At 41.4% G+C, this 25281-nt stretch overlaps 2 protein-coding genes across 2 annotated transcripts; one reads left to right on the top strand and one right to left on the bottom strand.

Moving 5' to 3' along the window:
• The first annotated feature begins 8579 nt into the window (after window positions 1–8579).
• Window positions 8580–9458, top strand: LOC306697316 (uncharacterized protein). Its single transcript, XM_079161145.1, has 3 exons — window positions 8580–8702; window positions 8961–9059; window positions 9175–9458. The coding sequence occupies exons 1-3, from the start codon at window positions 8654–8656 to the stop codon at window positions 9321–9323; spliced, it is 297 nt and encodes a 98-aa protein (XP_079017271.1). The 5' UTR covers window positions 8580–8653; the 3' UTR covers window positions 9324–9458.
• A 1011-nt stretch (window positions 9459–10469) lies between these two features.
• On the bottom strand, window positions 10470–18449 carry LOC306697314 (myogenesis-regulating glycosidase-like). Its single transcript, XM_079161143.1, has 6 exons — window positions 18428–18449; window positions 16333–16787; window positions 15082–15613; window positions 13685–14489; window positions 13456–13574; window positions 10470–12210 (listed from the first exon to the last, which is right to left on the bottom strand). Exons 2-6 carry the CDS (start codon window positions 16611–16613, stop codon window positions 11863–11865), a joined length of 2085 nt encoding a protein of 694 aa, XP_079017269.1. The 5' UTR covers window positions 16614–16787; window positions 18428–18449; the 3' UTR covers window positions 10470–11862.
• Between the last annotated feature and the right edge of the window lie 6832 nt (window positions 18450–25281).

Genomic DNA, 25281 nt, shown 5'->3' with positions numbered 1-25281 from the left:
ATTAAAGTTTCTATTGTACAAGTCCTACGTGTTTGCGTGTTTCTGTAAACTGGTTTCCGACAGTTTTCTAAACGTTTGTGGTAGGTTATGGTTACCAGCTTAGCACGTGGGCGCCATGGCTTCCTGTGAAGGGAACTTGTGGTTTAACATGGAACTTCACTTTACCTGAATCAGAAAACGGGTAGGCAATCAGAAAAGACAAACTTATATTTCAGCTTGCACTATTTCATGGCTTAGAATCTCGTTTTGTTTTCACTTGCTCGGTTTTCTTATACATATTGAATTAGCATTATTGCAGGGACCATAAGATCAAAGATTTCCGTTGCCAACGACTGCTTCTCTGTAATTGTTGTGGCTATGACATGGAACAAGTCTGAAACGTGATACTTGAAATTAGGTCAGGCAGAAACAGAGGCTTGGGAAGCTGAGACAGATGCAAAGGAGGCCACCAGGCCAGAGTGTGTGGCTGGAAATGTGCGGGTGGTAATGTGCTGGTATAAATAAGCAATGCAGGAAAAGGGGAAATCTATAGATAATGGGAATGGCGGGAAAGTGGTCGCTGCAGGTCAAGAAGGAGCAGTCGGAAGACTCTCAAACAGATGTTCACAAGATTACATCCTCTTTAAAGCAGCGACACTTTTAAAACAAATGCATCATTTGTAACAGAACCACTCAGATGTCTCTCTGGCAGTGCTGGAAAGTAACTAAGTAAATTTACTCTAAGTAGTTCAAATATGCTTGACCTCCAACAGCTTCGTATAGAGGCTGATATGTTTCTATTTGCGGATGTTATTAATCTGTTTTATGGTGTCACTTCCTGACCTTGTGTGTTTCCAGCCAGTGTGATCACTTGTCCCCGCCCTGATCAGCTTCATCTGTTCCCCCTCACCCTCCTCCTCCTCCCTGGATTATTTAGTCTGTGTGCTCCCCTTTGTTAAATAATAATACATCTTTCTTTATCTCCATAAGGACAGCCTTTCTTTATATGTTATGTCATCTTTGAAAAACATGATGATACTGTGAGCCTACAGGCTGCATGACACAATATTTTTACATGATTTAATTGAAAACTTTGAATTAATGAATTGGAAAAATTAGATGAATCATGAATTTAAATATATATGTACAGTATCTAGATATACACTGTACTATACATAGTATTTTATATATAAAGCTATAAAGAAGACATTTAGCTTTCTATTCATCATACTTTTAAGATTTACCTAGTATCTCAGTAGGATACATTAAATAAGGTGATATCCTTCATACCATCTTAGCTAGCTGGTTCCCCGCTGACAGTATATCAACAGTAAACCACAGTAGTTAGACTGCATTCTAAATATCTCTAATGATGTGCTTTATTTTACTAATCAGGGAAACATCAAGAATTTAACATTCAAACCTGTTAATGTTAAATTAAAGTGTTCTAGTTGAACACTTTATGTATCATGATATTTTATTTTATTTTTCATCTTAGGATGTTGTCACCATAGACTGTATATAAGTGAGCTTGTTACACGTGAGCAGTGGCGGGCCGTGGATTTTATACCTGGGCCTTCAGTGCTGTTCTCCACTTCTAATAACCTCATTATGACGTCACAGCTACGGGTTATTATTTGTTTCGTGTAAAAGCCGCATATTCACATAACACTGCAACATTTGACAAATGAAATAAAATGTGCAGATACATGAATACGAGCATGACGGGACGCTGCGTCATTAACGGACAATATAGTCCAAATCAATGTAACACAATGACAAACTCACAAGAGCAGTCGCATATATTCATATGACAACAAAGCAACAAATCAATCCAGCAGACCTGCAGCGGATCCACGCATTCCACCACACGAGCACGAGCCATTCAAATACTATTCATAAAAACGCCACGATAGACAAATGAACAGTAGAGGTAAACAAACGAAGTTCACTTACCAAATGCTGTCTATGCTGACAAAGAGTTTAATCCCAGTACATCAGTTCCAGTAAGAAGTCCAACCGGATCTGCCGCCGGTCGGTTGTCCGTGGTCCGCCGCTGTTCGGTGGTCGCCTTTGACCGCGTTCGGTGGTCGTCTTCGGCCGTGGACCGGCGAAGGGCGGGCCGCGGTTGTGAGTTGTAGATCCACTCGAGTCTCTCCAAAAGTACCGACGCTCAGTTAAAATGAAACACATTCCCAGCCATAACATGTGCAACGCTTCTGACGCTGCATACAAATCATTTTCCTGGCTGGTCAGGGCTGCTAGCTGTGGGGTCGTTTCTTACTGTCCAGTTTGTTCAGAAATGTCCTTCTTGAGAAAAGCGTTCCCAGTAACTTCGAACTAAATCCGTTTCTCCTCCTTCCGCCATTTCATATTAAAAAAACAAAGCTAGGTAAAATGTCTTTCAAATATTTCCACTTGAACTCTGTCTGCTACAAAGCTCTGCTAGCAATCATGTTTCGCGGGCACATAGTCACGTGCCCGCCCACTGACCAATCACAGCACACTCTGCACCTTGCTGGCAGAGAGGCATCTGGACTCTGAGCTGACGTAACTAGGCATGCAAACTGCTCTGGTGGGGCCATGAATCCCAAACTAAAGATCTGATTGGTTGAATCAACAATATCGTCCCCATTCAATTTAAACTGCACATGGCAGCACTGGGTGAGTCTGCAGGCTGGGACCTCTCTTCTTACTAGAGACACAGAGGTGAAATCTGATTGGATAAAAGCTCTACTTAAAACAAGCTGCACTGGAAGCAGAGCAACTGAGGAGCACAGTAGCTGTGCAATGAGAAAATAAGATAATGGGAAAAATATTTTTATAAATTATAATACATATAAGAAAAAATTAAATGTATTTAAGAAAACATATTAAATTATAAAATAACTATAACTTTGTGATTCTGTTTAGGCCAGCAGAGAAGGCTTTGCAGGCCCTGACGGCCCGCCACTGCACGTGAGTCATTCTCTCGTGCCTGCCACCACACACGTCTCACACCCTTCAACCTCTGGATGTGACTAATTATTATGCTGGTTAATGGTTAGTTAATCGTCGTTGTTTTTTTGTCCAACCATTATTTTCATTCTACGTTCTCATGCCAGCGTTTTGTATTTTTAGGATGTAGTGCGAGCTTGTGATCTGTTAACCCCCAGATGTGTTCGCACCATAGACTGTATATAATAACGTTCGCACTTTTTTCTGCATTGATCACGACACCATCACACTTTGCATAATATATTTATTTGCTTTGCATGTTTACCTGGGAATATTTTCACGTTAGACCGGAAGTACGTCAGTTCACTCCGTCTTCCCCGTCGTCGCTTTTTTACGTATAGCAGACAATGCATGGCTCCTCGAACCAGACAGAATAGCAACCCCACGTGTGTCTACATTGAAACGATATCTTCATTCAGGTTGCAAAGTTCAGACCCTGTCAGGTTTGTTCTGAAATATTTTAAATTCATTGGTATTCAATTTAAACAATGTTAGAACAGCTTAGGAAATTATTTTCCAAGTGTTATTAAGGTTTTTAATGACTGATTAATATGACTTACATCTAAAGCACATCATTTTTCTGAAGATGTGTTGTAAATTCACTCTTCAATATATACTCTCTATTAAGATCAGAGTCAAAGGAAAAAATAAAGAACTCTTTTTTAACAGCGTGCTTTTATCAATTCAGAAAATGTACATCAACAACAGCACTGTGTGTCAAAGTTGTTTTAATCAGAAATACAAATGAATGAATTCAAATATATTGTGAAAGTGTAAAAGGGCTGTTGATGGGTTGATACCATTTCACATTTCGTGCAACATTTAACCATTAGTTTACCTCTCTAAAATACAACATTAAGACCTCTTGAACCCTAGGCCTATTTTTAGCACTCTGCTCGAAAATGTCTTACCCATACACCAGAGAGTGTAAATCTCTAACTACAAGGTCTATTTGAATAATTTAAATGGGATAATAACACAAATAAATGTGAGCTTTGTTAAGATGTGTACATATCATTGTATATGTTACTGGTAAATGCTGGACGAATGTTACACACAGCTCAAATTGAAAATGTTCAGGTTTGCCTTTTCTCTTTTTGCCTAAAAAGCACATTTATTGATTTGAAATGATGCAGAAGCTGGCATAAACTCTCCCAAATCATATCACAACATGTCAGCAGTCCTTTTAAAAAAAAATTGGCTTTGATAAAGTGAAGCATGCCTGAGAAATCAAGGTCAGCTGAGGTCAACCAACGTCAATTCTGATTTTGGAAGCAGCCGATATAGCTGTCTTATTGTACTTTTATATACTATATAACTATATATTTCACTTCTGTTTATCACTAATAGTGTTCAATCTATCTAATACAGCAGTTTGGCATCATTTTGAGAGCCTGGGCCATATAATAACCTGTAAAATATGGCTCATTTTCATCTAAATTTCAGTTTTACGTGATGTAATTGAACCTTACCAAAGCCTGTGATTGCCCGATTTGCGCATGTGACATAATATTTGAAACGGAAGAGTGTGAGGAGTGTATGATACGATCTTCGAGTTGTTTGACAGAATTTTAAGCCAATAAAATAATCGAAAACCGTGATCCGCCCCCATGGGTCAAACCCATTGGCCAAAACTGAAATAGGTCAAACGTTAGTTACCCTACGTTAGATCGATCCCAATTTTTTCAGGAAACAGTTCAGAGCCGCCACAGGAGCCATGTCCCAATTCAGGGGCTGCATCCTTCGGAAGACCCAGCCTTCGCGGTCCACGTGGGCTGCGTCCTTTGAGGACCGCGTAGGCTAGACCGTGCGGTCTACGAAATGAGACGGCCTAGCTACAGAGACCTTCCTGTTTGCGTCAACAGCTGTTCCCGCCCCGCCCCCTCTTGCTGCTCCCATCGCCTAAAATCCCTGCTCAACAGGATTATATATATATTTATAGTATATATATATACACATTTATAGTGTATGTATATATTTATAGTATATATACATTTATAGTGTGTGTATATATATATCTATATATAATCCCTGCTCAGCAGGTTTATAAATATATATACATTAAACTAAACACCTTTTCAGTATATATGCAGCCTCCAAGGTTTTAGTTTAGTGTTTAATCAGTTATTCAATAATTAATTCATAGATCTTTTTCATAATATTGTTTTTCTAAATTAATCAGTTAATGAAATCAGTTACTATGTTAAATAACTCATTTTCAATCAGTTATAGTTCTTGTAATTAAATGTATTTATCTGTTACTTTATTTCATTTCATTCACACATACATACATACATACATACATACATACATACATACATACATACATACATACATATATATATTGCAATCCTAAGGCAGAGGAAATCAATCAAGACAGTTAACATTAACAGCAGCAAAACAAATGTCAGCAAACATGTTTATTAACTTGCAGTAACACATACTTTTTATAATTTACACAGCAGAATATACACACATTCACACAGAAATCCTTTACATGGATGTCTTATTTCAATTTCAATTAATAAAAAAAAAAGGTGACATCACAACTGTCATCTCTGTGACAGCAACATGAACACATGAGGAGGATCTACTGGTTGTGTTATTAGTGAAGCTTTATAATGATGAGCTAATGTAACTGTAACCTGAAGTACAGGATGGTCAAATGCAGATATTACAAATGGACTAATGTCTTAATTCAAAGCTACGGTTGCTGAATGTTTGTCCATTGTTCTCCCCTCAGCTCCTGCTCTCTGTAACACAACAAGAACAGAATCAGCAAAACACTCAAATTCAGTGTATTCGTGTAATTAATCTTAACGTTACCGGACTTAGGATGTTAATAGAACAGTAGAACCCGGGAAATATGCCTTTGTTTACATCAAAACAGCACAAAGGTAAGGAGTTTATGAAATATTAGCGGTGAAGCTGGTTTGTTGTTCTGGTGCTTGTTTGCTCACAGCTCTGTGATGGTTTCACTTAGATAAATAGTGAAGATATCTCTGGATTCAGTGTGTTATTGGCGTGTTTTCTGCTATTTCGGTTTTCCGTGTTAGCATTTAGCTTCTTCGGGGGTTTGGCCCCACCCTGAATCTATTCGAGGACACTGATTGGCTAAATTGTATGTCACTCATTTATATCTTTAATCAGCGATTGGCTAAACTGCTTCATAGACCCGCCTCGGTGGGGCCAGCCCCACTAGGTGCGCGTTCTCAGACGTGCACACAAGCGAAGATGACGAGAAGACCGGCTGCATACAAAATCCCCATCAAAATAAAAGCGCAGGATTCTTTTTTTTCTTCTTTTTTTTCGGGGCTCAAGGTGGGGCCAGGCCCCATGGCCCTCTATTGACCATCCGCCACTGACACAGACACAGTTTAACAGGCTACAGAGAGACAACACCTCTACAGTCATGATTACTGTGTGTCTTTATTAGTAACTATTATTAAGTACTGTGATCATGTGAACAAACACAAACTTTTCAAAAGTCTCTCCAGCTGTTAAAAACGACTGACAGCTGTGATCAGCTGTGATCAGCGGCCGCAGTCATCAGAAACAGACGTTGCTTCACGTGACGCAACTGAGGAAAGGACGTCTCACGTCTCTCCTCGCATGGTTTCCTTGCGTCTCTCCATGCATCCGTGGTGGGAGGGACTAAGACGCAAGGAAAGGAGCCAAATGAGGGAAACGGGGATGCAATTAAGAGACTTGGCATGTACCCTTGGCATGTACCCAGTGTCAAGGGTCAGCTTGATTGGTGCACAGCTGATTACCACCTGCAGTTAGACACACCGGATCCTGATCCCACTAATCACCTCCTGGCAGTATATCAACCCTGGTCCTGCAGGCCTCCCTGGTACTCCGTTATGTCCGTCCGTAATTTTATCGAGTGACTTGCATGGAGGAAAACATTTTAAAAAGTACTGCAATTCATCTTGCTATGTTATGTTCTGGAAAGTGTTGTAACTATATATTTCAAGAAATTATATCCTGTACGGGGAAATTTCTAAAACATTAATACAAATGTCAATAAATATTTCAAATAAATGATCATGAATATTTTTCACAAGCTATAGTGAGGGATCTTTATACATTAATTCATTCAAACCAAATAAACATACACTACATGTACAGTTTTAATCATCAATGTTGTTTTTTGTATTGTGTTGGATGACAGCTAACTGAACCCTGTCACCCATTGCTTTACTTCTTATGATTTTACTTGAACAGACAATGAGTCAAAAAAATGATGAAGTGAAATCTGCTACTCTCTGGCTTTGGAGCATGCTTTGTGGTCACTGCGACATGAGAGAGGTATGAGTGGGCAGCTTACACTTCCTCTCCAAACCTAGAACAATTTCAAACAGAAACCTTTTCATTTTTACAATGCCTTAATGACAAGTGATTTTATTTAACTTACTAGAAAATATCACTGTAACATATCTGCTCTCCACATACGGGTATCTATACATGACATCGGGTAGTATTTATACATGACACGTGCACCTGCAAATTAACTCAATCTTGTGTTCTTTTCCAAGATCGTGCTGTAGGTAGGGAGGGGATGCAAATGTTTGAAACATGTGGAGACCTGCATCCAAATCAGAAATGGATTTCTTTGAAATGTGTTTATTTCATAACTATATTAATGTTTACTCTAAAATATACACAAATTCTTCATTACTAATTGAAAAGTGCATATGAATCATAGCTGCTACTGAGACCATTTTAGTATGACATTTTTGTAAGTACCTCCTAGATGTACCCTAAAATCGAAATAAAAATGAACTACAACATATATTTTCTTACCACTAAATAGAATGCAGTGTCTGTAGAGTGATCCCATCATGCACCTCTTCATCCAGCCTGGGCTCGGACTTTCTGGTAGCCTCCCTCCCTGCTCTGAAGTTAGATTTACCACAGGATGGGCGTCCAGGTGCCGAATGTAACAAGCAACACAACAGCCATTCCAAAAAGTAAATTACATCGTATGTATTTCTATTACAAGTCAAGACACGTGATAGACTGTTCTTAACTGCAGACAGTCACAAACAGGATCAGAGCTCCATAAAAAAAAAAATATATATATATATACTATTTAACAAACAGAAATAACAGGCCCTGATGGCAACAGAGAGAATTTGCTATCGATTGCTCTGAAGGATAATTTTGGCCAATTAGTATTTTTACTTATAAACGTTTTTGTTTACTTAAACTTAAGTCAAATCTTGAATCTAGGACCGTCACTACTTTCTGACAGTCGTAATGAAACCAGAGGCAGTAAAGTGAGACAATAACTTCACTTGAACATAGTTTGAACACTGGCTGCAAAATAAATGTGAAATGTCAGTTGTTGTTGTTGTTGTTGTTGTTGTTGCAACAATCAATGTAATACTTTGCAGTGAACTACTGCAGCAGTTGCAGCCTGATTTGTATAACCCGAAAGAGAAGTTATCTAAAGATGATTTTCATGTCACTTTCAGTTATTGTTCTAATTTTTTATTGATGTATCTCTGGGATAATTTGCTCAGGCTGATGGGAGGAGGCTTTCTTTAGAAGTGCAACTAGGTTTTGAGACAAGACTGGTGGGTTGGACTATAAAAGGGGGAGCTTTGGCAGAGTGGACACCTTGTCTCCAGTACGCAGTCTATTAAACATCTGTTTCTTCTGTCTGTTCATGATGCATTTTTACGGAGCTCTGATCCTGTTTGTGACTGTGTCTGCAGGTAAGAACAGTTTATGATTCATGTGCCTTGACTTGTAATATCATTGTCTTGTTTTTGTTGGATGTGGTGTTTTAGTTTTTTGAGGGATTTAGGATATCATATTTCATAGTTTGCGTTTCCTCTGAAGTTTCTCTGCTCGTTCTGCTGCTGGAATTGTTTCCTGTAAGATTTCATTAAAAGAAAACGCACAAAATGATGAGCATTACATTTGGATTATGTTTAAAACATGTGTGTGTTGTATTGTGTATTTCTGTACAGCATGTGGATTGACATGCTACTCATGTCAAGGCAAAGGCTGCAGTGGCAAGACAACTTGTCCCACCGGCCTTGACCGTTGTATCGCCATCGAACTGAACGGTGAGTGTTTTTTCCAAATATTGAACATTTCCAATAGATTATCTGAGCCAATATGTTGCAGTGCTGAACGCCCGGTGGCTTTTATTGTTGTTGAAACTGAGTTTCTTTCCGTCAGGTGTCCACGCTAAGAACTGCATAAGCAATGCTGCATGTATTGGCCCCATAAAGTGCTGTACCACGGACTTGTGTAACAGCGCCACACCCACTGGTACCAGTGTCCTCCTCCTGCTGGCATCCTCAGCCATCATCACACTCTTTCTCTGAGGCACTGGAGCAGCTACAGCTTCACAATAATTCTCTTCTTTCCCAATTTGTACAACTCAAGAAGAATAAACAAAGTCTCAATGTGTAAAAGCTGACTGCAGGTCGATATTTGTTCAATAAAAACACAATGTGTTCGACCATTGAATCGTTTAATTCTTCTGCATTTCACATCAACATGTACAGCAAAAATAACTTTGTTATGAATCATAATATGAATGATTAGTGACAAAACAGGAAAAATAAAATATGAACCATCGTGAGCAAATGAATCCACTACATGGTTAGATGTTGATCCTGAGGATTAGTGACGCAGATCAGCACACCCTGAGATTTTGCATTTCCTGCTTTGAGTCCAGTGGTTACTTTTTATCGCCATGTATAGTAGCTAGTGTATAAATAGTTTCTTTATGTACCTAATCCTTCATAAATATTCTTTCATCTAAGACAGAATGAGGCTACACTTTCTTTTTGGGGGGAAAAAGAGGAAGAGGAAATCAGGAAATGTGGCATACATATGGCACACTGATAATAAAACAGTCTTTGTAGGTGAATAAACTGAAGACGATCTACAGATTATGCAAAAGTCCAATGTTTTACAAGTGGAGAGCACATAGTTGGTCGAATCATATAGTTTAGTTTGTTCTCAGGATTAAACAAAGACAAATATGTGTAGAATGGATAATACTGTTGTCATGAGAAAAACGTCTGACTTCAGTTTTGGGATGTTCATGTTTTCAACTAATTGGGAATTTAGGGTAATTACAAATATCAATATCAAGCTTTTGACATCCATTTTAAATTAGTATAAAAAGTATTAAATAAGAAGGCCACTAACAACAGCAATCATTCAATCAAGTAACACTTCCTTTAGCATTATACCCTGATGGATTTCACCAAATATCTACCACAGTGAAATATTGGCCAATTCCTTTTTTCAGTGTTTGGAATGAATCCCTTCTAAATATATCTGACACTTCTCTTTCACAATAATTAAATGCATATAATTAATATTCCAAATGATGCATTTATCATTGAGGAACTGTTGCAGTCTAGTACACAAGTCAAAGCCTGTTTAAGATTTGAACATTTATGACGCTGGGGCCATCTGGTGGTAGTATCACGAATGTAAGAAAATGACACGAAGACTTCCAATTCACAATCATTTCATGTTTCAACCAACAAAAAACATCAGAATAATTTGAAAGATGACTCTAATCCCATAACAGTTCTACATATAGTGACTTTAACATTTCAAAATAACAGAGCTCACGCTAGCTTATATACTATTATTAATTTCAAGCAAGGCATTTAGACAACTTAACAGTGATGCGTTTTACTTTCATGCCAGAAATCACTGTGTGCAGACAAACATACACATACGTATTCAGATGGCAGATTACTTTGCAATGTCAATGCTCAAAAACATAAAGGTGCAAAGCATCAAGCATATATCACTGTGTTTCACCGCTGCACTGGTTCTCTGCACTAAGGAGGGCATAGCGTAGTTCAGCTGATAAGGCAAATTAAGTCACAAGGCAGACATGGACGGGACGTTATAAAATGGCATCTTTGAGAACAATACCTGTTTAACAAGACAAACCAGTAGCATCGGTGCAATACATCTATTTCTTGCCGTGCATCAACAAAATTAATTCTAACTTCTTCTTTTTTATTTCCCCTGAGCGGATGGAAGATGGAAATTAATGGAGAAGTAGATTTTGGCACTGAAATGGCAGAATGGCACGACCAGGAACAGGTCACAGGAATGTAGACGTACAAATATTCACACTCTGTTGATCATGACAAGTACCCCAAATTTACACCCAGAGTCACGTCAATTTACTATGAATACACTCAAATACTATCCTTCAAATTAAAAGCTCATGAAGACAAAGTGACAAATGAGACACATGCAGCTGTCAGTGCAATGCTGATTAATGCATGTTAACTTTAACCATAGGTAGTTAGTAGTGTTCTCCACAATACAGCAGTTGCCATGGTGACATAAGGTTAGGCATGCCCTCTGAGTGCATCTGTGCGTATTTATTGCCGGTTCAGTGCCTAACCCCGTCAGCCCACAATAAAGACAACCATCAAACGCCTTATCGCACAGGTATTGCATCTACCTCTTTATTGGCCTTAAAACCAAAAACACTCGAGCTGTGGGCCTCGGAGGACTCTAGATGTCCATTGGGTGGAAGACTGCGGTGACGATACAATCGGAGATCGGTTTAACTATTGGCTGTGGAAGGCACATGAGGATGAGGATCGGCTTAAGGATGGAGCGAGAGAATCAAAAGTGAACACAAGTTTTCATTCTAATTCTTTGTCCAAAGAAAGAGCAGGTCAGAGGAGACGTGAGGTTCATCTTTACCAAAAAATTTAATAAATCACTGCTGTGGCAGCAGATCCCCTTAGTGGTCATTTCCCTTTGAAAAACAAACAAACATCTCCTGCTATTTCTTGGCTTGTGCTCACTAGAATATACATGTGCATACAATATGTGTGTGCGAGTTAAGGTCATCTGCCGTGAACGCCTTCAGTGAACCCATGTGAAGAAAGCTATCTCGTCCAGGTCCACGGGGTAGTCGGTGAGGTACATGGGGCCCTTATCAAAATGTTCCCCCTTGTAGCTTCTCCATCGTCCTGCAGGCAGGTAGATGTCCCTCTCCTGCTTCCCTGGCTCCAACACCGGCGCCACCATCAGGTCATCACCGATCAGGAACTGGGAGTCGATCTTGTACGCTGCCTCGTCGTTGTTGGCGATCCACCAGAGGGGCCTGATGATCGGGTCCCCAGTATCAAGAACCTCGCCTGCCAGTTCGAGAACCCTCGGGGCCACCAGAGTCTCGTGGAGCTCTGTGAACTTCTGAGCTATCTGCACCACCTGGAGGTGAACACGCAAAAGGTAAAGTGTTAGCGTCACAGTGGAGCATCTCGTCTAGCACAGCGGTCCCCAACCACCGGGCCGCGGACCGGTACTGGTCATTTGGTACCGGGCCGCACAGAAAGAATAAATATTATATTATTTCCGTTGTATTAATTATCAGAGTCTGAAAGATGTTTTATTTTGAAAAATGCCCAGATTCTCTCCCAATTTCATCCGCCTGAGCCTCTTGACACATGTCAAGACGCTTGTCTCGGTCACGTGATGCGTTACCTCAAAAATTAAACCCACAAGCTAGCGAAAATTAGTAAAAAACGTTTGGAGAGCTTCTTTGCAACGAGGAAAAGGCCACTAAGGAGACAGAAGAAGAGCAGGCAACTTCAAAGAAAAATAAAGCTCAATTTAACAGAAAATATCAGGAGTCTAATTAAATATCAGGAGTAATTCTCACGCTTCAAACCCGCTCTACAGAATATGTGGCAACAGAGGATAATCAGCTGCTGGAGATTGTAAATGACGGTGGCCTTAAAAGTATGTTTGAGACAACAACTCTGCCGGTGTTTTGGATTAAAATCAAGGCTGAATATCCTGAGATCGCCACAAAAGCACTGAAAACCCTGCTTCCATTTCACACATCCGATCTTTGTGAAGTGGGATTTTCTGCAGTGACAGCAATCAAAACAAAACGGAGTAGACTGGACATGAGGAACACACTTCGGGTGTCATTGTCTCCCATTACGCTCAGATGGGACCGTCTCGTTGCAGAGAAACAAGCTCAGGGCTCCACTGATTCAGCGTTACTGTGAGTTGTATTTTTTATGCATTTTATATTTGTTTTCATGCCGATCGTATCATTTTATTTCGTCGTGTTTATCCGCCACACCTTGAATGCCGGTCCGTGAAAATATTGTCTTACATGAAACCGGTCCGTGGCGCAAAAAAGGGTTGGGGACCTCTGGTCTAGCAGACAGTGTAGCATGATGGTTGGCTTATGAAGTACAAGTAATATAAATCATTATTAGTTGTCTCCATTTATATACATTCATATTCATTTGTCCCCACTAATTATCTCATTCATGGACAAGAAATAACAGAACAGGGAAAAAACACATTTATTTCTTGCTACTTATAAAACCAGAGTTACGGATGTAACCATGGTTCTATGAATTATGGCTGACCGCCAGAAGCCGTGTTAAAGCACTGCTTCTGGCATTCAGTTAGGATGAAATATATCACTTTGCTTACCTCATTGTCATAGGCCCACGGTGGTATGGAGAACTGCATGGCAGGCATGAAAGCAGACAGCTCCAACCATCGGATGTACAGCTCTCTGTCCGGCAGATCATTTTTGCCATCTAAACCAACTAAACACACAACGCAGATGTCAGACTGTGGACTAAAACCACATCAACATGTGTCTTTGAGAGCGCTAACTCTAAAACTCTCTGTAGCCATATGTTATGGAGTACCATACCTGCGGTGCGGTTGGGATATGCATTCCCTCCTATCATATCAGGTAAGACAAACTGGTAGCCCAGGATGCTAATGGTGAGGACAGTCGGGATGATGGACTTGAGGCCGAGCTCATAGCCCCACACAGAGTCTCTGTCAATGATCCTGAAGAAGCAGGAGATGTCCTGACTCTGGTAACCCACCCTCAGCTCCGCACGCTCACTGAATGGGATGGCCATCTCCGTGTAGCGGCGGGTGAAGGTGGAGGGGTCCGACAGCGGGACCAGGGTGCTAAACTGGCGTGGGAGGTAGCTCGTCTCTCCCGCATCGAACTTGAAGGACGTCACGTCATAGCGGGTTTTCATCAAGTGCAGATGTGAGGAATACCACTCACGGGCTTCCGGGTTGGTGAAGTCCAGGATCCCCCCAATGCCGTTCCACCAGCGCACCAGAGCAGGCAGCTCGCCGCTCGGCTCCCGGACGAACAGTCCTTTCTCCACAGCGACGCCAAAATTGATGGAGTCATAGTTGATGAAAGGATGGGTCCAGAGTGACACTTGAAACCCGTCCTCTCTGAGCTTGTCAAACATACCGCTAGCATTGGGGAACTTCTGCGGGTCAAAGTCAAACTCTCCGTAGTCTGCGGTGTAGCGGTCGTCCAGCTCCAGGTGGGAGCATGTGAAGCCGTACTTGGTGATGTCAGAGGCGTAGCGCAGCAGTTTCTCCTGAGTCACAGCAGTCTTGTGGAGCGCCCACGTGGACCACAATGGCTGTTTGAAGACCTCAGGAGACGGCACCTTGATAGGCTTTGGGAAATACCGACGCACCTGAGAACAACACATGCATTTAGAACAGAGACTTACTACAGGTACTCACATCAACAGTTCTTGTTTTTGTTCCAACCAAGAATGCACAATGAAAACGTGTGGTCCCTTTATTCTCTTTCTAGCCAAGAGTTAGATGATAAGGCAGAAACGACTCTCATATGTGTCCATTAAATGTTAAGCTACGGCCAGACAGTTAGCTTAGCTTCGATACAACAACACAGCCAGGCTAGTTGTTTCCCTTTGCTTTCAGTCGTCGTGCTAAGCTAAGCTAACCAGCCATATAACCCACAGATATGAGAGTGATCTGGATCTTCTCATATAAGTCTTGGTAATAAAACAACTAAGTATATTTCCCAAAATATCAAACTTTTGCTTCAAATTGCTTTCTTTTGGCCTCAATCTTTTAAGTGCACAACAATTTGCCTGGCAGAGAACCAACGCACACATTTTCAAGAGTTCTTGTGTGTATATCCAAGATTAAACAATTCACACTTCAACTTTGAAACCTAACTACACTGCACTTAAATGGTTAATACATGTTATTGTAGCATTTGTGCTCTTTCCATCAACTCCACAGTACGTCTACACTCACCATGTATTTGTGAATAGAGGTAACATCCGACCCCACACACACTCTATAGCTGAGTTCAGGTAAGGCCTGCTGACCCTCTGGTGGTCTAAAGGGGGAGTCCTGGAACCGGGCCTGGAACCTGAGTGTCCTGTCCTTCTCCGACCAGCCCAAATGAAACGGTACAGAGTCATTAATCTTGATGGCACTGGCGTTCGAGGACAGCCAATAGCGCTCCAGGATCCCCCCGAAAGCTTTCCGATTCGAGTAGACATCACCGGTGATGAAGGGCTGCGGTTCCTCCTCGCCCTGCATCCTGATAGGCCAGTACTGGGTTGCCGTCTCCGCCCCTCCGTACCAATGAGATTCGTTATAGGCCATGGCGTGCTCCACCGAGCGCTTACTTTGCAGCTCCTCCCAGCGAACGCGGTAGCACAACACCGTGTCCTTTGGTCGAACCGTCTGGATGAAGAAGTTGAGTTTGCCAGAATCTGACCGAGTGCAGCTCAGAATGCTGCCCTCCTTTGAGCAGGAATCCAGATCCAGAGTGCCAGACCTGGGAGGGAGCACAGACAGAGGGGAAGGAAACATAAATGAACTGGTCAAGCACAGCAACAACTAAGTACTACTAGCGTATAATGACTATTAGGCTGTAAGATTACCACAACAGAGAAGAAAATGCAATCATAACATAGAAGATACTGTATACTGTATACTGATACTCCGCAGGAGCAGAGAGTGTTCTGTCGATGAGAGCTCTGCTGATAATGGACATGATTAAATCAGTCTTCCCTCAGGGTGTAATCATGTGTCTGTCTCTGGCTTTCCATTATCCATCCACACACAGGCAGTGTTTTTGTACGGCTCAGCATGCAATGTAGTACAATGTAAATATGCTCCAATTATTTTTCTGGTGACTCTGTATTTCCGTGGCTCTGAAATGTCCATATGGTGTCAGCAGGATAATCCTTCTCAAATACATATCACATCTCAAGTACTTCATAGTAAAGAGGAAAAGATTATTTGGTCGGCGGAAAATTATTAAGCAAATGTTTTGATAATAGATTAAGTATTTGAGTCACTTTCCAAGCAGAAAATAACAAATATTCTTTGCTTCTTCTTTTTCTTCTTCTTCTTCTTCAAAAAAAAATCTATATTTTCTGCTTTAATCTATTTCTATTTTTATTTTATTCTGAATTGAATATCTTTGAGTCTTGGACTGAGCAATTTGAATATATGTCACCTTTATGACCAGAAAATTGACAGTGAACCCACCTGAAGGTCATCCTGAAGATGAGAGCTCCCGCCTGGTTATGAATAATAAAGCCATCTTTGTTGAGGTCCAGCAGCTCAGCCTTCAGCAGCTGGGCTTTGCGGAGGGACGCCGAGTAGTAGCACCAGGCAACCACAGCAGCCAGCACCAACACACAGCCCAACATGCCTGCCAGCACCAGGGGACGGCCTTCCTGAGAAAGTTTCTTCTTCAGAGGAGAGCCTCCAGCTCCCCCGGCCGTATGCTGCTGCTCCCCGGGAGCCACGGGGACGATCTGATACATCCTGAAGACTTAAGGCAGCGAGGCGCGTAGGGATGCGTAGATTTTGCGGGAGGCTTTAACTTTCACTTGCTGTCAAGTGTCATTGAAAGTAGTGGAGACGAAGGACAGCCCGATGTCTACCTGCCGATCTTCAACAGAGTCTCCATTTCTGAATGAGGGCTGATTTGTCCAAACCTGCGAGATAGACGGAGGCAGACAGGGATCAACATTCAGATGAAGTATGTATGCCCCATAGTGTAAAACATGTCAAGAAGAAGAAATAAGCCACCATTAGATATCATCATGTCATACACTAAGCAACCCTAATATCAGGTAGGATGGGAGAATACATTGTAGGTATAAAATCGTGCAGACATACTAGTAAAATTCCAAATATTCAGTGTGGGACACACAAATCCAGTAATGTTCTCTTGTGACCACCATTGTGCGACAATCCAGTTCTAGTTATTACCTCTGACTGTCTCCAGGAACTATAGTTCTAAAATAGCTTTGGAGCTCTCCATTTCCTGACAGTCTATAAAAACAAGGTATCCCACAGTGATCCTGAGCGTTAGTCTCTCCAACAAAGCTACATGTTTCTGTACTGTGTCTGTGTGCACTCGCTGTTTGGCGTCCAGCAGCATAGCGTCCAGCAGCGAGAGCACAGAAGCCTTAATCTGGTAAATGGTAGGTAGATGTGCTCCGTCGCCACACACAGGCACCGATGGGAACAGAACCAATGACACCATGAAACACAGGCTATGATCAGAGAGCGCACAGACACCGTGTCAGCGTGGTTCCATTACATTCATCTCACCAGGTAAGAGCACCTTGGACACCTTGAGTAAATAACATTTAAGGCCAGAAGCCCTCAAATAACGGCACTGCAGCAAGCCTACAGTTTTCAGAGGGAGCCCAGGCCAATCATCCACACCAGAACCATATTTACCCCCCCCCCAACAGGTATCATTACGCTGCAGCTCAACGTTCTCATTTTATTCTGATGAAGCGTCTGTGGCAATGCAGCAATGAGAGGAAGGAAAGCTTCCAAAATGCACTCCTTGCAAAAACTGGGTCACCTTCACTGCTGCACTTGTCTTCCTCTTTGAGACAGCTTACACAATTCTTTACCCTTCTCAAGTCCCAAATAATAGCACTAACTGCTTTGTAAGGAAACTGTCATGAATTAAGTAGTTTCACAAGCATCACTGCTCACACAATGTCTTATAATGCATGAACAAAAAGCCATTATGTGAGGGGTAGTTTAGGACAATAGCCTCATCAATTTGCTGCTTATGGGGATATACACAATGCAAAGTGCTTACTGTTTTCATTTACAGCAGAAACTATCTATTCTGGAGTACAATAAGCTGTACTCTGGTGGTTATACGTGTTTTCTTACAGGACGGCGAGCTGACAAACACGGGCACGCGTTTCCTCCATAGTTACTGCACATTGTTTACATTAGTTGAAGCTGAATACCTAAACTATTAGACCAAAATAGACACCGTCATCTGACTTTGCTGAAATGATGGTGATGCACAGAGCCCCCAAGAGTACAAGAGAGCCGAGGTGACATTAAGCTAACCGATCGAGCGTTTCCTATGTGTCAGCGCCCGATCGATAACCCACACGCACGCGTCGACACCAACTATTGACGCCGCATTGGGACCGAACAGTAACCGGTTGTACCAGTTGCCACGAATTGGGCTCGAGAACGGTCCTGGTCGAAGTGAAAAGCTATGTCGGCCATGTCAATAACACATACATGAGTTAGAGAACACATTAAAACTCTCGTTGACAGCGCTGTGCTCGTAAAAACAGAGTTATCTTACCTTTGCATCTGACTCTCTCGGGTCAATGTGTACAGCTGTGAGCGCAGTAGCCCACTGCGCAGCCTGCAGAGCGGTTTTAACTGCCATGATACCGCCCAACAACGAACGATTCGTCCGTTTATCTGTCACTCATCCTCCCGTGCGCTTCTGGGAAATGTAGTGTGAGAATAAGGCCGTCTTCAGAATTATTTCCAAAAAGAGACTAACGTCAGCAATTGACATTGTCAAACACACAGGGCAGAGCGTTAGGTAAAATAGATTAACTATTAATCACATTTAGCAGTATTTTAAAAGTATTGTCTTTTTTCATGTGCTACTGTTTTCCATGGAGACAATTAAAATACAAAATACACTTTATGGCATTTTATCTTTCAGGCTTGTATTAACCTACAAAGTACAGTGAGTATAGTATAATTGATAACATATATACTATTATAACGAAGCATAAGAACCATTTAAAAATTAACATACCTGTAATGTTTCTGTATTGTAATTATGACCCAGACGAACAACGACTTGATTCACTGCAACAGGCTTTTATTCCGAGGCTCGTATTCACGCTGTGCCGTCTTGCTGACTGCTTGTATATCTATATCTCGTACCGCCCACCAGGTGGCGTGGTTCTACCGTGAACGTCACAATACCGTATCCATATCTACACCCTTGTATATGTAGGCCTATTTAATGTTCAACACTATGATATTATACTGTATATCAAAGACAATTTGATTCTTTGCACAGAAGACAAGCTACATTTTTTCATTCCAAGTATAAATTAACTGAAACTAAATGTCATCTTTATAAGAACCAGAGTGTATAAAACAGACAAAACTCCAAAACATCTCTCTTTACACAGTAAATACACACAACTCTCACTTGAATGTACTGTATCTTAAAGTTCATGTTTATTAGTTGTTGACACCGGCTTCTGTTTTTCTCACAAGTACTTTTATTTCATTTTGGAAATACTGTATATATTTACTATTCATTTAATTAAAAACTGTTGCCTGACAGTTTACAATCATTGTTTATAGAAGACTCCAACTCTGATAGAGTAGATGTTTACAAATGGTCACTGTTAATGTACAGTCATGAAGAAATGCATGCTGGGTAGCTCCCGACTGGCAGATTTATACCTCACTAACACAAATATGAACGAGAGGCACATATGAAATCGTATGACAGCAGCCAAAGAGCTGTAATGACATAATTCCATTATCTACTCCCTATTTTGTGTCAAGATCATCATTCAGTGTGTAACATTTGCACAAAACCAACGCAAGATAAACTGTTTGTAAAAACTCTTTCAGAACGTTGACGTAAATTGGCATTACCTATATCGTGGATCCAGCGATCTGAAGACAAATGATGGTGGGACCTGATTTTAAAAGGGAGCACAGCTTGAAGACCACGAGATGACCAGCTTTGTAAAGTCAGGTAGGTCCAAAGTCACCTACCTTCACTCACCCCATCTGAGGATTAGTAGTCATGCACATATAACCACCTGAACCTGTGTAAAGTTAGTATGCGTTTGTTTGTATGGAGGCGTGGGTTCAAATCTCACTTCTGACTGCCAGTGATTTTAATTCACTGCTGCTGTTATTCTATAAACTGCCTCTGAACAGCAGATCAACCACAATACTAATTGATTCACAATTGTATGTATATATATATATATATATACAGTATATGATACCTACGTTTTTAAATGTACGTATGTAAACACATAAATGTATAAATAAACACAGTAATAAATACATGAAATATACAAATAAATAAATAGAGATACGGATCTGACTTTTTCTGTCCCTATACTGATAATGAAACCTGGGTTTTGTGTATCGGCCGATACCAAGTACCGATCTGATACCAGTGTTAGATTAATAAGGTGTATGCCTCACTGTGTGGAAGTTCCTACGATCATTATTTTATGTCTAAGGCAAAATCAGGCTTAACTTAAACATTGCTTTCCTAACTTTGAAAAACAAAATTAGACAAATAAATACATGGATAAAAATGTACTGAATTGTTATTTATTTCAATATTGGTATCCAATACCGGATCTGCATGTCATCACCGATAGCTGATTCAGCTATTTGAGTCAGTTTTGGACTGATATCTGAAATATGTTTCGGTATCGATGCATCTGAATAAATAAATAATATTAACGTGTTGGCGTTCTGTGCAACAGCGTGGGCGGGGCTTCAGGTCTCTGCAGACAGTTGATGATGTCGTTAGCGGGTCTTTACAGCCCTCTGCTCACGTCTGCTGCTGGATGCTGGATATATTAACCTTTCTCATGCATTTCCTTGCCATAAAACCTTGAATTGCAGCTGTGTTTGAAAGGTGCTGTGACATTAAATGAACCTTCTTGCCTTAAGTTCTCAAGCCACTTTAGACTCGTACTAAACCAGCAAAATGTTGCAGAAAGTAATGTTCAGGTGTTTTTAATTGAATTATTCTCTTTAGATGACCAACAGACTAAAGACACTATATTTGGACCAACATGTCAAATCAGTTGAGCCAACTTACTGTATATTTTCAGGCTGTTGGGTGCAAATGAGAACTCATCAGTGATTGTCCCTGAATTTATACATCAAAATGTATTTTTACACATTAAAATATTAAAGATGACGGTAGTACAACTTAGAATTTTCAACAACGATTTACAAGCATGACATAATTGAAACACAGACATTCAATTAAATTTTTTTTTTTTTTTTTATTTAATTTTTTTTTTTTTTTTTTTTTGTACAGCCCAAAATCACAAATTACAATTTTGTTTTACAATCTGTACACATATGACATCCTCTGTCCCAGAACCCTCGCATCGAAACAGGAAAAACTCCCCCCAAAAAAGAGGAAGAAACCTGTGGGAAAGCAACAGAGGAGGGATCCCTCTCCCAGGATGGACAGAAGTGCAATAGATGTCATGTGTACAGAATGAACAGAGTTGATGGGTGTGTTGGTTGGTTGAGTGGGCATTATTTAGGGGTAGGGATAGGGGGAAAGGGTTAGGGAAGTAGGGATAGAGGAGAAGGGTTAGGGAAGTAGGGATAGGGGTAAAGGGTTAGGGAAGTAGGGATAGAGGAGAAGGGTTAGGGAAGTAGGGATAGGGGTAAAGGGTTAGAGAAGTAGGGATAGGGGAGAAGGGTTAGGGAAGTAGGGATAGAGGAGAAGGGTTAGGGAAGTAGGGATAGGGGTAAAGGGTTAGGGGCTAGTTTGACAATAGGGAGCCGGGCATTAGAAGAGTTTGTACCATTTTTTCTTCTTCCTCTTCTCATTGTTGGTGATCTGGCTCTGAAGAACTTTTTCGGTGTCCTGAAGGAGGGAACACTTCTCCTGCTGCCAAAGGAGACGCTCAGTTATTAACAGATCTTCTGTCTCTTTGCAGGCTGCTTTGATCCTGTTTATCTCCACTCTCTGCTCCTCCAGCTGGGCTTGGGACGCCTTGTCTCTTTTGAACAGCTGCGTAGCTTCCTCTTCCAGTGTTTGAAGAGTAGCTATGTTCTTCAGCTGGGCATGAGCGAGGTTCCTGCAGGTGTTTTCTAGCTGTGCCGTGATATTTAACTGTTCCTGAAAGCAGAGACGCTCAGTTTTTAACAGATCTTCTGTCTTTTCCAGAGCTGCCAAGATCTTTCTGGTCTCCGTTCTCTCTTCTTCCAGCTTACAGTTGACATATGATTGATCATCAATTCTAGTCTTCATCTCCGCTCTCTGTTTGTTCATCTGGGCTTGATGGAGAGTCTGGGCTCTCTTTAGAGCCTCCTCTGTTTTGTGCTCCTGGTTTCTGAGAGCTTCTGCCATCCTCTGCCTTTCAGCAGAGAGCTCATTCTGAAGGGCCTCTTTTTGTTCCATCATCTGCTCCAAATGTATGTGCTTTCCATTCTTCAGCTCATGTTCAGCCTTAGCAAGAGCAGCCTTGAGCTTACTGTTGACATCTAACTGTTCATCAATTTTAGTCTGACACAAGTTCTTAAATGACTCCTCCAGGGTGGTCTGCTGAGAGTGGAGGCGCTCAGTCTCCAGCAGATCCTGTGTTTCTTTCAGAGCTGCTGCGATTCTGTTTGTCTCCACTCTCTGTTCGTCCATCTGGGCTTGATGAAAAGTCTGGGCTCTTTCCAGCGTCTGCTTTAATGCTTCCTGCTCTTGTGCTTGAAAGGAAGTGAGGCGATGGACCTGCAATTGAAAGGATTCACAGTCTTTTTGCTGGCGTGCTGCGTTGTTAAACCTTTCCTGTTGCCACTGAAGATGAACGATCTTCAGATCCTGCTCAGTCTTGTCCAGAGCAGCCTTGAGCTTAATGTTGACATCAAACTGTTCATCCACTGTAGCCTGACAGAAGTTCTTAAATATCTCCATCTCCCCCTCGGTGGTAGTTTTAGGCTGAACGTTATGCTCAGTCTCCAGCAGGTCCTGTGTTTCTTTCAGAGCTGCTGCGATCCTGTTCGTCTCCGCTCTCTGTTCGCTCATCTGGGCTTGATGGAGAGCCTGGGCGCTTTCCAGCGTCTGCTTTGCTTTGCGCTCCTGAGTTTTGAGAGCTTCTGCCATCCTCTGCCCCTCAGCACAGAGCTCCAACTTCTTAGCATCTACTTCATTTTGAAGGGCCTCTTTTTGTTCCATCATCTGCTCCAACTTTACGTGATTGTCATTGATAATGGATGTCTTCTGCATAAGATCGCTCTGAGCTTTTTGCAGCTTTGTGTTGGTCTCTTCCAGCTGGGATTTCAGAAACTCTGTATCCCTCTGTTCGCTCATCTGGGCTTGATGGAGAGCCTGGGCCCTTTCCAGCATCTGCTCTGCTTTGTGCTGATTTGTCAGTGCTTCTGCCATCCTCTGCCTTTCAGCACAGAGCTCCAACTTCTTAACCTTTACTTCATTTTGAAAGGCCTCTTTTTGTTTCATCATCTGCTCCAACATTACGTGCTTGTCATTGATAATGGATGTCTTCTGTATAAGATCGCTCTGAGCTTTTTGCAGCTTTGTGTTGGTCTCTTCCAGCTGGGATTTTAGAAACTCTGTATCCCTGGATGGAGCTTCATGCAGCTGGGCATTCAGGCCATATATCTGCACAACCCCTCCTTTTGTTTCTTGGAGAACATCTAGGAAATTCTGCAGACAGTCTTCATGAATGTCTAGGAGGATTCTCCCCTCAGTTTTTGTTTGGGTGAGTCTCGCCTCGCTGTCATTCAGTTCACATCTTGCCTGCGCCTCCAGTGAACTTAGGTAAAAATTCAGTGGAGGTCCAACCTCCTTGGAATTTAATTCCATCTCTTCCAGTTGTATCTCCTGCTGCACATCGCCTTTGATCTTTTCTTGGAGAACATCGGGGAATTGCTGCAGCGAGTCTTCTTGAATTTCCTGGAGGACTCTCCCCTCAGATTTAGTTTGGGTGAGACTCGCCTCGCTGTCATTCAGTTCACATCTTAGTTGTTTCTCTTGTGTACTTTTCAGTGGAGATTCAACCTCCTTGGAATTGAATTCCATCTCCTTCTGCTTTAGCTTCTGCTTTTGAATCTGTTTTAGTTGTTTCTTGCTAAGTAGATTTTCCATTGCATTCGTCAAATCTGTCTCGTCTTTCAGTTCACATCTTAGTTGTTTCTCTTGAGAACTTTTCAGTGGACATTCATCCTCCTTGGAATTGAATTCCATCTCCTTCAGTTCCATCTTTTTAATCTGTCTTAGTTGTTTCTTGCTAAGTAGATTTTCCATTGCAATCTTCAAATCTGTCTCGTCTTTCAGTTCACACTCAACCTCCATGGAATTGAATTCCATCTCCTTCTCCTGCTTCTTGAGCTGTCTTTGTTTTTTCTTGCTAAGGCCTGCCATTGCAATTGTCAAATGTGTCTCTGAACGAACTTGGTGTCTGGTGTGAAATGCAATCGTCAAATGTGTCTCTGAACGAACTTGGTGTCTGGTGTGAAAGTTGTGGTAAAGACTTCAAAGTCAGACGTCATTAAAGGCATAGAATCCGTGACGTCATCATAACATTGTAACCATGGAGTCCTCGATGGAATCGTTGCCATGGTAAAACTGAAATTGTGTGATGATCAGATATGACCACTAGTCGGCGCTGTTTAGGGCGTTGGATGTGATGGAGAGAGAGTGACGGGAGAAGAAGAGTAGAGAGAGGGTGATTTGACTTGGTGCGGTTCCGTGGAGTCTTGACTAAAGTTATGAGGAAAACACAAAACGTGTTGGACTGATTCATTCCCTACCATACACCCACGATGCTAAGCCTAAACCGGACAGTTTTTAGCTATCGTTCCAATAAAAATGCACTTAAAATATCGATAAAAATGATCGTGTAATGTTTTCAGTTGATTTAATGGTGTTAAACTAATGTTTAACTTCGTACCTTTTGAGCTAAATAGCGTTGTAATTATTAAAGTTAGCTTTGCCTTTACCAGAGTCGTTAAAACGATGCTAACGCCGGTGAATTAGCCGTGCCGCTGTAGGCCTAATCAGTCCAAACGTCTATCCTCATTGTAAACACTGGGTGCTGCTGGTTTTTCGGTGATATTCGCTTGTTACAGGGTCAGCAAAATTACCATTAATGCTGTCAACACATCCGGGAACGTAGTTATGTCCTTCACAATAAGATATCACGCTCCAATAACTCCAAATTGTGCAATAAAAGCTCCTTAATTTCCGTTTGAGTGTATACCACCACCTGCTGGATGTTTTGTTAAACTCTTTTCATGTCAATCACTGGCAAACCAGCTGATGCATGGGATTTAACAATTATGCACACATACAGTACTGTGCAAAGGTTTTAGGCAGGTGTGAAAAAATGCTGTAAACTAAGAATACTTAAAAAAATGGAAGTACTAACAGTTTATTTTCATCAATTA

Source organism: Pholis gunnellus, assembly GCF_910591455.1.
Source record: "Pholis gunnellus genome assembly, chromosome: 6".
Taxonomy (NCBI): Eukaryota; Metazoa; Chordata; class Actinopteri; order Perciformes; family Pholidae; genus Pholis; species Pholis gunnellus.
This window is presented reverse-complemented; position numbering and strand designations above follow the sequence as displayed.